The 15,985-nt window shown below is 34.0% G+C and overlaps 1 protein-coding gene across 2 annotated transcripts in view; it reads left to right on the forward strand.

Annotated features, from left to right (window-relative positions):
• The window catches only part of LOC145246613 (Golgi-specific brefeldin A-resistance guanine nucleotide exchange factor 1-like), a 188,925-nt gene that overhangs the window by 130,058 nt on the left and 42,882 nt on the right, over nt 1–15,985 (forward strand). For both annotated transcript variants that reach the window (XM_080108280.1, XM_080108279.1), the window contains 8 exons: nt 4,737–4,819; nt 6,833–6,896; nt 8,875–9,047; nt 9,471–9,570; nt 12,252–12,428; nt 12,836–12,903; nt 14,480–14,672; nt 15,712–15,827. In XM_080108280.1, coding sequence (XP_079964406.1) covers nt 4,737–4,819; nt 6,833–6,896; nt 8,875–9,047; nt 9,471–9,570; nt 12,252–12,428; nt 12,836–12,903; nt 14,480–14,672; nt 15,712–15,827 — 974 coding nt within the window. The remainder of the gene's footprint in view (nt 1–4,736; nt 4,820–6,832; nt 6,897–8,874; nt 9,048–9,470; nt 9,571–12,251; nt 12,429–12,835; nt 12,904–14,479; nt 14,673–15,711; nt 15,828–15,985) is intronic.

A 15,985-nucleotide genomic window follows, 5' to 3' on the forward strand; every position in this document is an offset into this window, starting at 1 on the left:
CCCTGACATTTATTGTTCATTTTAGTTAATTTAAAGGGTAATGATACTATTATTTTAAGAATTTTTCACTATCTGAAACAGATGGCAGCATACTGAATGTATGCAATGGACAGTGGTAATCTGGAAGTATCTCGTATCTCCTCAGATACTGAACTAATACGTACAAGGTGTATTTGAATCAATTCCCACTTTTATTTATGTTGTTATATTCATTTATTTACAACTGAATGAATTGATTCAACCAGGTTATAAAGAGTTATTTTCCAGATTACCATAAAAACCCATATAATATATGCATATATTTTTGCAAATATAAAAATACACGTGGGAGGTGATATATAGATATTATTTTTTATCTTCTTCCCGTAGAAAATAATTGCCAATTAAATATTCTTTAAATCTGTAAATATCACTTTTTGAAATGCATTTATTTAAAATTTTTAAAAGTTGACAAGATGACATAAATTGATTTTGGAAATGTCACTAATCAACATTTTTGCTGATTGAGCGATCTCATTTTTATAAATATGTGTGGAAAGTTTAAATGTACGTACATCATCATCCAGTGACATTCATCCTAGGATTCCCTTGAAGGAGGAAGTGTCTAGGGAATATCAAATTCATAAACGGTCACTAGTTGCATGTATATCCCAGTTAGGGGAGATAATGTTATATTTTTGTGGTCTTTGCAAAGAGGTGTCGATGACGTCCTACATACAGCGCCTGGTATTCCCTTAATGGTTACCCATCTGGTACTGACCAGGCTCAATGTAGCTTAACACACGCTTAAACCCGGATCTCCAAATTCTAACGTCAGGGGTCTACGTTCTAACCTTCCAGAGGTTGAAACCCAATTACAGGAGACTAAACCAGACATATTATTTCTAAGTGAAACTGGCATTGGACATACCATTTCCCTAGATGAGTTCGTAATTACAGGATACTCTAATTTAACTTCCAAATCTGACCCCCAAGATCACCATGGGCATGGAATATGTGCCTATATAAAAGATGGCTTTCCATGTGGTAGGGACATCTCCCGAGAAGCTCCTAACTTACCCTATATGTGCTTCCGGGTTGCACTAGCTCAAACTGCTGCATTTATATTTGCTCTCTATCGCCTCACAACAGTGGGGTTTCTATCTTTAAAAGCAAAGCTGAGAAAACTGACCACGTCCTATTTGCTTATCCTTCAGCTAATATTCATGTCTGTGGAGACTTCCATATTCACAATGTGGAATGGTTAACTCACTCAAACAAGACCAATGATGAAGGGAGGTTCTGTCATGATTTCTCGATTGCTTATGACCTCACTCAGATTGTTCACGAACTCACCCATGTTCCTGATTCTGACGGCCAGTATGCAAGTCTCCTAGACCTCTTTCTCACAACTTGCCCTGAACTGTGTTCAGCTTCTGTTCTATCTCCACTTGGATCTTCCGACCATTCAGTTGTATCAGTTAAAATAAAAATGAAATGTAATAAGTCCCCAGATGTACCGCTCCATCGTACAGTGTATCGATACTCTATTGCTGACTGGGATAGTTTCCGCACATTTATATCAGATCTACCTGTGTTCCATGTTTAAAAAGGATGTGTCCTCTATAGTATCAGAACTGACGGAATGGTTAATTGTAGGTATAGACCGTTTCATACCCTCGAAAAAATTCCAGCAAAGACCTAACAGCCAGCCATGGTTCTCTCTGGGATGTGTTGCTGCCATTGTGCATAGAAATCACTTTTTCCATTGCTTCCAACGTAATAGATGTACTGAGACTAAAGCCGCTTTCAGAACTGCCAGCAACCACTGTAAAAAAGTAATAAAGAATGCAAGAGAGTTGTATGCTCAGTCTGTCAAGTCCAAAGTAGCTGAGCAGCGGCTTGGTTCCCACCAGTTTTGTGCAAATAGCAAACAGAATCCTGAACCGAAGCGTGTGCTCTATCCCAACTCTCATGAATGGACCTTAGGTAATCTCGTCAGCATCAAAGCCAAACTCTTTGCCAAGAACTTTGCAGCTAATTCTAACCTTTGCGACCAAGGCTGCCAACCTCCAATATTTCCTCCTGTATCAGAAAACATGCTATGTGATATACAAATATCTGTACGTGATGTTGCCAAGCTAATCAAAAACCTTGATTCCAGTAAAGCAACCGGCCCTGACGGTATTCCAATTATAGTACTCAAAAGACTTCAACCAGAACTTGCGCCCATCCTTACAAAATTGTTTAAATGTTGTCTTAAGGAGAATTGCTACCCGTCACCCTGAAAAATCTCATCAGTATGCCCCGTATTTAAGAATTCAGGTCATCGGTCATCTCCCTCACAGTACAGGCCAGTCTCCTGTACGTCATGAGTACATTGCTGGAATCTGTTAAATAGAGAAGTAATCAACCATCTTAGCAAAAATAACCTTCTTAGTGACACTCAATATGGTTTCCATTCTGCTAGATCTACAGCAGATATGCTTACAGTTATATCTCATAGGATTAGCGAATCTCTTGACGGAGGCAACCTTTCTAGGACAATTGCTCTGGACATATCAAAGGCTTTTGATATAGTATGGCATAAAGGTTTACTTCACAAGATCTCCAGCTATGGTATAGCTGGAAATGTCTTCTCAATTATTAAATCATTTCTCTCTGATAAGTTCATAAGAGTTGTGGTTGATGGGCAGAAATCAGATGCTCTTAGTAATAATGCTGGAGTCCCTCAGGAGTCCATCCTGGGCCCTACTCTCTTCCTGATCTATATTAATGATCTTCCAAATCACGTCCTTGCATCATTTGTAGACATCTATGCTGATGACACTACTATCTATGGTAGCACATCTAAGACCGTAAACGACCAAGTTCTGTCTGATACTCTCTCCTCTGATCTTGAGCAAGTGGTACAATGGGGAAAGGAGTGGCTTGTTACTTTTAATGCATCTAAAACCAAGTTTTTATCTTTACATCATCAACACTCTGATCTCCATCTGGCATCACTTGAAATGAATGGATTTCATCTTGAGGAGGCCTCATGTTTTGATAAGCTTCTGGGCTTGACCTTTACTCCTGATCTTAAATGGAACACATACATTAAATCTGTTGCCAAGGCCGCTGGAAAAATGGTAGGATCCTTCTATTGATCCCGTAGATATCTCACTGCTGATGCAATTCCCTATCTATATAAGAGCCAAGTACGTCCAAGGATGGAATACTGTTGCCACATCTTGGCAGGAGTTGCTAGAAAGGACATCCTGCCCTGATAGAGTTCAAAATAAACTTTATAGCCTTGTGAGGGATGTCCTTTTCTCTTCTCTGCAACCTCTTTCTCACAGAAGAGATGTTGCGAGTTTGTCTCTGCTTTATCGTTATTTTCATGGCAGGTGCTCAGCTGAGCTCCATTCTATGGTCCCCCATCGCCAAATTTTTACAAGAAACACCCGTCTAGCAGAAAACATTATTACTAGTTTCCCTCACTCTTTATCTGTGCTTAAACCTAAGTGTGGATTCTATGAACAAAGCTTCTTTCTTAGAACTGCGCGACTATGGAATTGTCTTCCGTTTTTCTGCTTTCCAGCTGACAAAATATGGTTGTCTTCAAGTCTAACGTAAACACGTTTTTGATGAGCTGTTCCATATAAGTTAACAAATTTACCGAATCTCCATTACTAACGGTGACTATATTGTCCAATTTCTACTGTATACTCTTTAGTCCTTATCCTCGAGTGGCCTCTTGGCCTTGATAAGTGGGGATGCCTATGTAAAAAAAAAAACAAAAAAACCCCAAAAAACTTTAGTCTTGGTTATTGAACATATTCTGAAGTTGATGGTTTAAGTTGTTGTCATAAAGTACTAGAAGCATATGGATGGTGTGTTGGAGGGTGGGATGATATTATTGTTTATTTTTTGTTTCTTTCTTTATATTTTGCCAAACAGAAGACGACTAAATATTCTTTACAGAAGACGACTAAATATTTATTTTAATACATTTTTGAAATTTAAAAAAATCAGTCTGTAATCGTTGAATTCATAAATAAGACATTGAGGGTTGAAGACATGCGTTGCATGGAGTTAAATGATATGAGAATGATACACTGAATGTGTAATGCTGATCTTATAGACAGACTGAGATTTGATGACCTCAGTGAAAAAGTATAGGATGTTATGTACAGAACAGAAGACTATGATGATATGGTCACGTTGGAATAATGGATGAGTGCTTGTAAAGGCCAAGAAAACTATGGATAGATTTGAGAGAAAGAGGAAAAAATAAATACCTGGCCAAAGATAGGTTAGTTTGGAAGTTAATTTCTCAAAATTGTCCAACATATGTCATCATGTGAAACAGACAAGAAAGCAAATATGAATCATTTTTTTTTATTGGTTTCTTTATTACATTCGACTGCTTAGAGTGAGAAAGACAAGTGACAGAAATGGTATAAAATAAAAGCTGAGGTGAGTTGCACAACGCGAGAGGAAGATGACAATAGACAGAAACTTAGAGTTGGTTCATTTCTTTGGGTAAATGCAAATTAAGGTTAGAACAATTAAAATTAATTTTTTTTCAAACCTAACTCAATCCCAAAACCGAAGAATGTATTAACATGCATTTTGTGATTAAAATGTATAAAACAAAAGCTTTAGAGAAACATTAAGTAAATTTAATAATACATTATTGTGCTTAAAAAATATAACCAAGTATATTTTCTTATTTCACTCTTTATAAACTTTGTTTTTTTTTTCTTTTTCAGGAGTTTAAAAAAAATGTTTCCAAAGTAAATGGAGGAAAAGATTTTGATGAAGATATGTTAGAAGATGTATACAATGCGATCAGGTGAGTATTTTGATATTTTGAGAAGGAGAATGGTTTTTATATCACGATTATTTTAATTTTGTTTTTGTATTATGATAGCAGATGAATGCCATCTGTTTAAAAATGTCAAATCAATTGAAAAACTTATGCTGTGAATTAATACAACACGTATAATGCAATGTGAATTTATTAATACAACACATACAATGAAATGTGAATTTATTAATACAACACGTACAATGAAATGTGAATTTATTGATACAACACGTACAATGCAATGTGAATTTATTAATACAACACGTACAATGCAATGTGAATTTATTAATACAACACGTACAATGCAATGTGTATTTATTAATACAACACGTACAATGCAATGTGAATTTATTAATACAACACGTACAATGCAATGTGAATTTATTAATACAACACGTACAATGCAATGTGAATTTATTAATACAACACATACAATGAAATGTGAATTTATTAATTCAACACAACACGTACAATACAGCATGTATTAAATGGCCTTTAAGAAATTTACTTTCAAATTTATGTGTCTCTGACGAGGTCTTTATTTATTCTACTTTCTTTCAAATCCATCTTTATCCACGTTTTTTTTTGTTTTTTTTTATCTACCTCTTCCAACTCCTACCTCAACTATTCTACATCCATTCTTTTAATGGAACGATATCAACGAAGTCTTCTTTTCTGTACACCTTTTATACGTTCCATATTTAATCTTCCTTTGAGGTCATCAGATCTAAGCCTGTCCTTAAGACCCGTATCATTATCTCATATCATTTCCTTCAAATGCAATTCATCCTCAACCCTCACTCGTCGGGCTTTACCACTAGTATCTCGCTCTTGAATAGGGGCCAAAAAAGGGGTGTCCAATCTAAGAAGTCCCACTTTGTCAACTAGGCTCCAACCCGTCTCATCGCCGCAATGTTGCATCTCTGTGCCTGTTTTACAAATATTTTAATGGAATGTGCTCTGATGAACTCGTTGCACTTGTGCCCCCTTGATGTACGTATCCCCGACAAACCCGCTTGGCAACAAAATCAAACCCCTTCACTGTTGAGGTCCCTAAATGTTAGAAAGTTTTCTATTCAAATAGCTTCTTGTATAGAGCAGTTAGACTTTGGAATTCTCTTCCTGCTACCTGCTTCTCAAACTGTACTGATATGCAGAAGTTCAAACGCAACGTAAACCAACACCTTAATCTTTCTTAGGCATGGTCCCAATTAATAGCCCCTTACGTCAAAGTGGCAATATGCTTTGTTTGGGGTGAAGGCGAATAAACAAAACAAAAAAACAAAAACAGTAATGCTCTGCTGGTTCATAATGGTATTGATTAAGTAAATTTAATAATACATTATTGTGCTCAATCAATTTCTAAATAATTGCTTTGTGTATTTTAATTATCATCATTATGGTCGACAGTGGTAACGCTTAGCTTGTTAGTAATGGCAAGTTTCCTGAATTTTCTCCATCCAATTTCTCAATCACACTAATACCTGCTCCAACCTGTGTTCCAATGGTATCAACAAGTTATCAAGACTTTTCAACAACCTCAATAGCTTCTCTACATCCAAGTTCTCATCAAATGAAACTGTTTATTAAATACTAGCAAAGATACCCACGCTTTGTGTGGGACTTTGCTGTATGTTTGGGTACCCGCTTTGCGGGCACCCTTGCAGTAAGTGGATGTTGTAAGAGTTGAACCAAATATGACCTTGAAAAATGGTATGATTATACCAGGTTTGATCATGATCGGTCCAGTGGTGTAGGCTGAAGGAGAGTATATATACATTGTCTATAATCTTGAAAAATGGTGTGCATCATTTCTAGGTGGAGATCATCATCATGCCAGGTTTGGTTATGATCAGTTCAATGGTTTGAGCTGTAGGAGACTTGTATACACAAACACTAATACTTTATATATATATATATATATATATATATATATATATATATATATATATATTGTATTTTATTAAATTTACTCAATTTTTGTATTTTTATTTTCAGAAATGATGAAATTGTTATGCCAGCTGAGCACACAGGATTAGTTAAAGAGAATTACACGTGGAAAGTAAGTAATTTTAAATATAAAATTGCTATCCATCACAGTTTACTAATATCATGTTATTTGAATTCCTCAGACTATTGTTCTCATTATCTTTTTTTTTTTTTTTTTTTTTCACGTTTTAATCAATATAAACTTCTACAGTTGGAAGCTTTCTATTGAACTCTGTATTCTTTCTGCCATACTCTTGGGAAGGGGAGTGGGGGAGGGTTCTACTTGACTCGGGGCAGAGGGGAAAATCTTTCTGTCAAATTCGAAATCTATATGAAATTTTGAATAGAACCCTTCCTTAAATCCATGGGGGACTCTACTCACTTATGGCTGACAGAATGAGAGCATACTACTCCCATGGATTAAATAAAGGGTTCCGTTTAAATGTCTGTACAGTAAGAAAGTTGGAAGTTACATTGACCGAAACATGAAAACAACACTCGTGAGAATAAGAAGGATTGAAATAATATGAATAAGGATATATTTATAAAGCTCTACCTAGTATTGAGCATTTTTTGAAGTGGATAGTGATTTGAATTTAATTTTAGAAATACCTTTGAAGATATGTGTGTTTCTGTCTGTTGCTTTTCCATTGAGTTGAAATGGATTGAAATAACAAATGTCCAAATATAAAAAATACATAACCATTCAAAGGGTGGAATGATAAAGTTGTTGCCCTAAAGAAAACAATACTACAGCTTTAAAACTTGTATTGAAAAAATTAATTCAAGTAAATTATGTACTAGAGCTGACATTTACTCAATGTAGCCACCTTCAGCCTCAATTACTGCCTCGATACAGGTCTTAAACTGGGAGCATGCCTTTTCCACAAACGCTGGCAAATACTTGGTAGATGGCAGCAATCAGGTTGGCTTTGGTGTTGTGGAAGGTCATGTTGGTGATCTCGACATATGACCAAATGAAGTAGTCCAACGGGTTCAGGTCAGGTGTAGAGGCGGGGGGCAATGAGAGAAGAATACAAAGTGATAGCACTCCTTTTGAAGCCAAGCCTGAGTATCTTTGGACTTGTGGGTCGGTGCTGAGTCCTACTGCTACACCCTGGGTCTGCTAGTGGCCACCTGATTGCACCAGGGGATCACCACACTTTTCAACACAACCAGGTACACTTTGATGTTTACTTTCAAGCTGACTTCGAAGATGTGAAGTGGCATGATGTTGCTCCCACTTGAAATCACACCAAAGACAATAACCGTGGCCAGAAATTGTTTTCATCACCCATTTATTTAAATATCTTTTATTTAAAAAAAAATCTTGTTCGCGAATATTCGTCAAAATTTAATATTTAAAAATATTATTTTAAAAATATATTAATTCTCGCTGAAGTCAATGTTTTTAAGAATAATTAAATAAATATTGAATTGTCTTAAAAGTGCACACAGAAAAAACCCCCCAAAAAACATGGTACATAAAAATCAATCTTGGTCGCAAAAATCCGAAACGGAAAGACACCCATTTATTTAAATATCTTTTATTTAAATACGTTCGTTTTGTTACTTACTTAAAAAAAAAAAAAAGTTTCGTAAATATATATTTTTTCTTTTAAATCTTCAAAAGTTTTGTAAATATATTTAAAAAAAAAAAAAATTGCTGGCGAATATTCGAGCATGTTTGCTATTTGACGCGTTTACAAACAACCGACGCCATGTGCTTGTGCCAATGTCAAGGTCGAATCACCGGTGTTAGTTGAAATGTGCGCCGGTCACCGCCAGGTGGCGGCATCTGCTACAGGGTATCTATTCCTTACTTGATCCAAATTTATTTTTTAAAATGTCAGAAGAAAAAAAAATAAAACCTACACAGCCTATTTTTCTCATATCACCCACAAACCCCATTTAGTGACATTACCCTTCCAATGTATATAGATGTAATTTTAAATGATTTAACATCTTATTTTGCACACAATTTCAGTTAATTAAAGAGAAAAAATTCCTGAAGGACAAAACATTTGTGTCTGATCCTTTGTATCTTGCAGGTTTTATTAAAACGAGGTAATGGTAAAGAGGGTGCTTTTGTCCATGCTCCGACTGGTTCGTTCGACCATGATTTATTCACACTTGCCTGGGGTCCAACTGTTGCTGCGTTATCATTTGTCTTTGATAAAAGCTCTGACGATGGAATCATTCAAAAGGCAATCTCCGGTTTTAGGTAAGCAACGAATCTCGATTTATTTCTCTTTTATTTGCATTTAGCTTATTTAAATTGATTATATTTCACGGATCAAAGTCAAATCTTATCTGATCGATAGGGTCTTTTTTAACTAAAAGTCACATCTATTCAGTTAGCTCATTTTTTTTTTTTTTAAACTGAAAGACGTCTTTTCATTAGCTCTCTAAGCTAAAAGTCACGCCTTTTCTATTAGCTCTCTTCCTTAGCTAGAAACGGCATCTTTTTGGCTAGCTTTGCAGACTAATAGTGGCATCTACTATTAATTTTCTTTGACTATTGAAATTTTTCCATCTAAATGATAATTTTTACATCTTTGCCATTCTTTTCGTCTGTCTTTTGCATATCGGTGCATGCTACTCTTTTCTGTATTTTAACGTTTTTCAATAATATTTTTGTTTTCAGGAAATGTGCAATGATCTCTGCTCACTATGGAATGAGTGATGTATTTGATAACCTTGTCATCTCTCTGTGTAAATTCACTACGTTGCTCAGTTCAGCAGATGTAAGTTAACACGTTATTCGATTCGTTCTTTGTTTTCTCTATACTGATTTAGTCACCTTATGAATGGCTACTTTTGAGTGCTGTGATAATTGGCCTAGTAGATGTTATCTACAACCTATGAAATCAGTTATGCTCTGTTCAAATCTTGTCATTTGGGAAAGATATGAGTCCACAATTTCAACCCAGCTATAGGTAAAATAGCAGCGTGTGTTCAATTAATCATATACACAAATTGTTTACAATAGGTATTGTGCTTTAAAATTAAATAATTAAAAAAGAGCTGATATGATGCAGGTTAATTAAATTTAACTTCATGCTATTTAGGATGCTACAACTCAAGGGTTGGTAACACTAGACAGCATCTCTATACTGTTTGTTCTGAAGAACCATTAAAACCAAAAATAAATATATATATGGTGGTCATTCCAAAAGTAAAGCCTCCTATTTATTTTTAATTCAAAGTTTAAGAGCTATGAAAATGGGAGTAGTACCATTAAAAAGTGACTTTCCTGTCTTCCAGAATTTATTCTTCTACATAGTCCCCATTATTCTTAATGAACATTTGCCAGGAATTCAGACGCATCTGTGATTCTGACACCTGTTCATGACAAGTGTTACTTTCTCAGAGTTTAACACTGTCAATATCTAAAACAGAGATGAAACTTTCAGGTCATGAATGCATAAATTCAGTTATCATAACGATGCAATTTGCAATCCTCTCTGTGTTTTCCCATGAAGAAATATACTTTTGAAGAAATGGGAGAGGTTTACTCACTTTTGTGACACTGTATATATAAAAAGAAGATAGCAAGAACATTGGAGCTCATGTATAGAGAATAAACTATTCAAAGTGACACCAAACACCAGAATAAGGGATACAAAAAAGATGTTAAAAGAAAAGGTAGTAATGACTAGACTACAAATAGTTCACACTCCTGTCACTCACTCACATCTAAAAGAAGAGGTGCCTATTTGCATAATGTGTCAGGAGCCCTACAGAGTACATTATATACTGACGGGCTGTATGGACTTTAAACGGGCCCGAATAAAGCATTACCCCGAGAATAGTCTAAGGGAAATATTTAACAAAATCAACCCAGAAAAAAATGATTAAATTACTGAAAAAGATTAAAATATACAACATAATATCACAAAAGATTCAACAGGAAATACTAAAAACAACTAACACACATCTAACACATTACAATTAATGATGTTTCTGAATTTTTGAGATGAGGATTGGTTATTCGTATTCTTTGGATTCATCGGATTACTGTTCTCATCTTGAGTGTGATTTTCACGTCGTTTCGGCCGATGTAATCTCCAACTTTCTTCAGGTGTATCTTGTATACTCTAACCACTGTGCCACGGGTCCGCAGTGGTTAGCGTACTTGGAAAAATCAGTTAAAATGATATTCTCCTGAAAGTTGAAGGTTCAATCATCAGTGTGAGTGACTGAAAAATATGATTGTGAATTACTTAGAACCTCTGTCAAGAGTACGCTAACCCCATGAAGTAAATAAAGGGTTCCGCTCTAAATTCTATCCAAATTTCTGAGTTTGACAGAAAGCTTCTCGAGTTGGACATAATATACCTGAAGAAGGTCGGAGGTTATATTGACAGAAACGTGAAAATGACACTCAAGATGAGAACAGTAGTCCAATGGATCCAAATAATGATTACAATTAATGTTTTGGTATTTAATGACCTAAAAGTGGTTGATATGCCGTAAACAAACAAATCTTCTATAGATTACATGAGCTTCCTCTTGCCTAATCCTGATGAGTGAACAGAGACAGAGGTTTGAGAAATGATGTCACCTCGCCAGCTAAAGAAGAAACCTCTCTCTCTGTTAACACATTTCACTTCAATTTTCTTATCTGTAACAACATATCCTGATATGTAGCCCTAAGTTTAACTTTTAATTCCTAATGAAATTTTCCACATCTCTGCTTACTCTAATCTCATGTGGAAAGTTATTCATTCAAGTTTAATATTATTACTGCATGATATATGCATCTCTTCAACATCATTTTTTCTTCAAACTTAAAACATTCAGGGATATATTTGAATTTTTTATTTTTAATTAATAATTTCTGTTTAATTCTTGTAATGCATACTTGTATAAAAGCAATATTTGAATTGGTGATGGAAGGATTTAAATTTTTTTCCTGATTCTTTTAAAATCTCTCAATATATGGATATAGAGTTGTTGCTTTATTTTCAAATTACTGTTAAAAAAAGGCTTGTATAGGTTTTAGTTTTACAAATAGTTTAAAATCAATAAATATTTATCATCTTGTTATTTAGTACCATAATGGAAAATTAAGTTACAAACCAAAGAAAATTAAAAATTTGCTTTTGACATCTTAAAATAGGAACAAATTTTTGCGATGATGATTCCAATTAATTATCTCCAAACTAGTGTGTGTATGTATATATATATATATATATATATATATATATATATAAAAATTATTTTTATTTTTTGAAACATCCTGGTTTCTTTTGGTAAAAACCTGTTTTTAGCATTGGAAAATAAGTACAAATGTTTTCCAATTCTGATTAATCGTCCTAACACATATATATATATATATATATATATATATATATATATATATATAATTTTATTTTTTTAATTTTAATTTTAATTTTTTTTTTTTTTTTTTTTTTTTTGGAAGGCTCCTGAAAACATCCCGGTTTCTTTTGGTAGTAATTCAAAAGCCCAGCTTGCTGCCCGTACTGTGTTTGGATTAGCTCATAGGCATGGAGATATTTTAAGAGAAGGTTGGAAAAACATCCTTGATTGTCTTTTACAACTTTACAGAGCCAAACTTGTTCCGAAAAGTTTGATTGAGGTATGCATATATCTTCATTCTTTTTTTTTTTTTTCTTTTTTAATTTATTATATTTATTGTCCTGAAGAGATGATGTATGTTGACTTAGTATTTGCTTGTGAAACATTGGATCGTCTAGTTAAGTTGAAAACTTGGAGAATTGCTAAGTAAAAGCAACAGACAATACTACACAATTTTAGCATCCAAATATTCTACTAAATGCAACACAATCCCCAAAATGAGGAATGTGAAAATATATTGTTTATATATCAAATTTTGGTTTATTATATTGTTTATATATCAAATTTTGTTTTGAAAACTTCAATTTTGTCTGAAGGCCTTGAAAAACTTTGTAGAGTCCTTGAAAAATGACATTGAAAATCTATATTAACCCTGTTATTGTCTTTATTCTATATTCCCACGAACAGGTGGAAGACTTTGCCGATGCAATGGGCAAGATTTCTATTATGAAGGAGGAAACTACTTCAACAAGCCGGTATGTTCAATAATTACATCACAATGTCTTTTGTGTCTCATTAAAAATAACGCAAGAATTTTATTACTGGACAACCGGTATTCTATTCTCTCTTTCCTATCTCTTTCTTCCTGATTCTTCTTTCTCTTTTCTCTCCATCTTCCTCTTTCATAACAATCATTAAATGAACTACTTGTTGAACAAAGAGGCACACATAGGAAGCAGACAGTCTTTTCACACACAAGTGTACTTGTGTGTGCTCAACAAAAGCGTACGGGTATGTTATCACTAGTGAGCAATCAAGCAACAATTCGATTAAACAAATCTCTAAATTGATTTTTTTTTGGTCGTCGTTTCCCATGTTTGTGTAGGTGTTTATTTGTATCAGTGATCGTCCAGTGGGTTTGATCTTCTGTTTCTCAAGATGACTAAACTTGATGCATGAAACACAAGGAAATTTTGTACTATTTGAAGTCATATGACTACTGTCCTCATCTTGAGTGTGATTTTCACAATGTTTCGGTCGATATAACCTCTGACTTTCTTCAGGTGTCACTTGTCAAACTCAGCAATGTTTCTGTTGAACTCTGGAATTTGGACGGAATTTTGAATGGAACCCTTTATTTACTTCACGGGAGTAGCATGCTCTTTCTATCCAAATTCCTGAGTTTGATAGAAACATTCCTGACTTCGACACGATACACCTGAAGAAGGTCGAAGGTTACATCAACTGAAATATTGTGAAAATCACACTCAAAATGAGAACAGTAGTCCGATGAATCCAAATAATACTAATCCTCATCTAAAAAATTCAGAAACATCAAAGAGACTTGTTGTGATTTAAAAGTTTTATTGGGGAGAGAGAATTTCTTCCACAAGGGAGACCAAATGTTAATCATTTCTAAAAGATAGTCAAAAATTAATTTAATCCTTATAAAATATAAACTACAATTAATTCTTTAACTTTCTTACCTAATTAAAACTTGGTTGATGGACAGTCTCGAAAAAATTTACTTAGCTTTCTTCATTGTCGCATGTGTTGTCTCTCAGCTTCCCCGATATAAAAACTGCCGCGCCGTACATAGTCAATTATATACTAACAAGATATGGAGACCTGAAAATAAGCCACCTAAATCTACATAGCAAAAAACTTTAAAGGACATATTCACTCATGTAGACGCAACTACCCTCAAATATCTGAAGATAACAAAATTAAAAAAAAAAAAAAAAAAAAAAAAAGTACCTTATTTAACTATATAAATATAAACACTGAACACCAGATACCTGGATGCATAAAACTTATGTATATAGTTATATAACCAAAATTGTAAAAAAAACTTTGTCATTAAGTGACCACCAACCAACCAACCAACCAATGTTTTCTCTTCTTCCCAATCTCCCTCTCATTTATCTACCATTTCTCCCTCTTCTCTTCTCTTCTGCTTTCTGTTACAATGAATGACATCCTTTTATAAATGTAAAGAATGTCATTTTTAAGATTATAATAAACCTCTCGCCTGCTTTTAGATGGCTGTTTCAAGTAATTGACTATTTTATTTATTTTTTGGTAAATTTTATTCTGTTCTATTCTTTGCAGGTCTGAGACTGGAATGCTGAGCTCCCTGTACGGATTCTTTGCTCTGTCAGATAATGCCAATGTGAAAGGCCCGACTCCCGAGGAACAAGAAGCTACTAAGCAGGCTCACAATTGCACGCGTGACTGCCATCTTGAACAGCTGATTATGGACAGCAAATTCCTAAGAGAAGAGGCCTTACATGAATTGGTGAAGGTAAATATCATTGGACCATATTTCAACGATGAGTTATTGATATCATTTTCATCTTTCAGCCATTGGATCATTTGGATTGCATATATATATATATGAAAATAGGACAATAAAATTACAAATTAATAACACCAAAAATTTATTGTAAACTGCTTTAAAATATGTATATAAATCAAGCATACAAATAGTTATTATCTTTGCTTTCTAATATATATATATATATATGTATATTATGACTGAATATATGTTACATGAGAAGGGCTGTCCACTACACGACATGTATGTAATGTTTTCACCTGAAATGCATTTAAAAAAAAAATATGAATCTACACATACATCAAAAATAATTACTGATTAGTAGGGCTATGACAACAGCATATTTTAATCATCGTTTTGACTCTCTAGTATATATCCAAAACTGACACAATCAACCGAGAACCACATCACTCTACATAAAAAACATATATCAATGGATATATACCTGAGAATCAAAACAAGGAAAAGAATATATGCTGGTGTCATTGCTCCACTGATTAGTTACATAAAAAAGAGAAGTAAATTGAGTTGAATGAAACAGAGATTGTCAGTTAAATGATGAAAAATATTACGAGAGGACTGAAAATGAATGCAATGAACAAAGTTTGATTTTTTTTTTTTTTTTTTTCTTTTTTTTACTTGGGAGTAACCACTTATTAAGGCCCAAAGGTCACTCGAGAATAAGAGTTAATGAATGTCAGGTAGTGGTGTAGTAATTACTTACGGTGTAAATTAGTTAGAATTTGATTATTTATGTGGACGGCTTGACAGGAACTTCTTTATATTAGATCTGAAGGCTACCATGTTGTATTTAACCAGGAAGCAGGCCAGTGGAATAGTGTTCCACAGGCGGGCAGTTCTGAGGAAGAAGCTTTGTTCATGGAACCTGCATTTACATTTAGGCACAGAAGGCTGTTTTATGACAAATATTTGTTGATATTAGATTTTTTTTTTGTTTTTTTTGTTTAAATATTTCTTTCTGAATTTTTTTTTTTTTTTTTTTCAGACCTTAATTGTTGGCTCGCAAACTCCAGACACTGATGAATCGTTGTGCATCCAAGCGGATGAGGATTCTGCTGTTTTCTTTCTAGAGCTTCTCATTAAAGTTGTTTTACAAAACAGGTGAGATTAGCTTGTTAATTTCAATTTTTCATTTCTATCATTGAGTAACAGATTCTTCTTTCATAAGAAATCTCCCTGGATTTCAAGATTCCCAGAATAAAATATTTTCTATGGAAAAAAAAAAAAAAATTATATATGATATATATATAAATTGAATT

This window comes from Euprymna scolopes, chromosome 24 (assembly GCF_053919585.1).
Source record: "Euprymna scolopes isolate OS-2025 chromosome 24, ASM5391958v1, whole genome shotgun sequence".
Taxonomy (NCBI): domain Eukaryota; kingdom Metazoa; phylum Mollusca; class Cephalopoda; order Sepiida; family Sepiolidae; genus Euprymna; species Euprymna scolopes.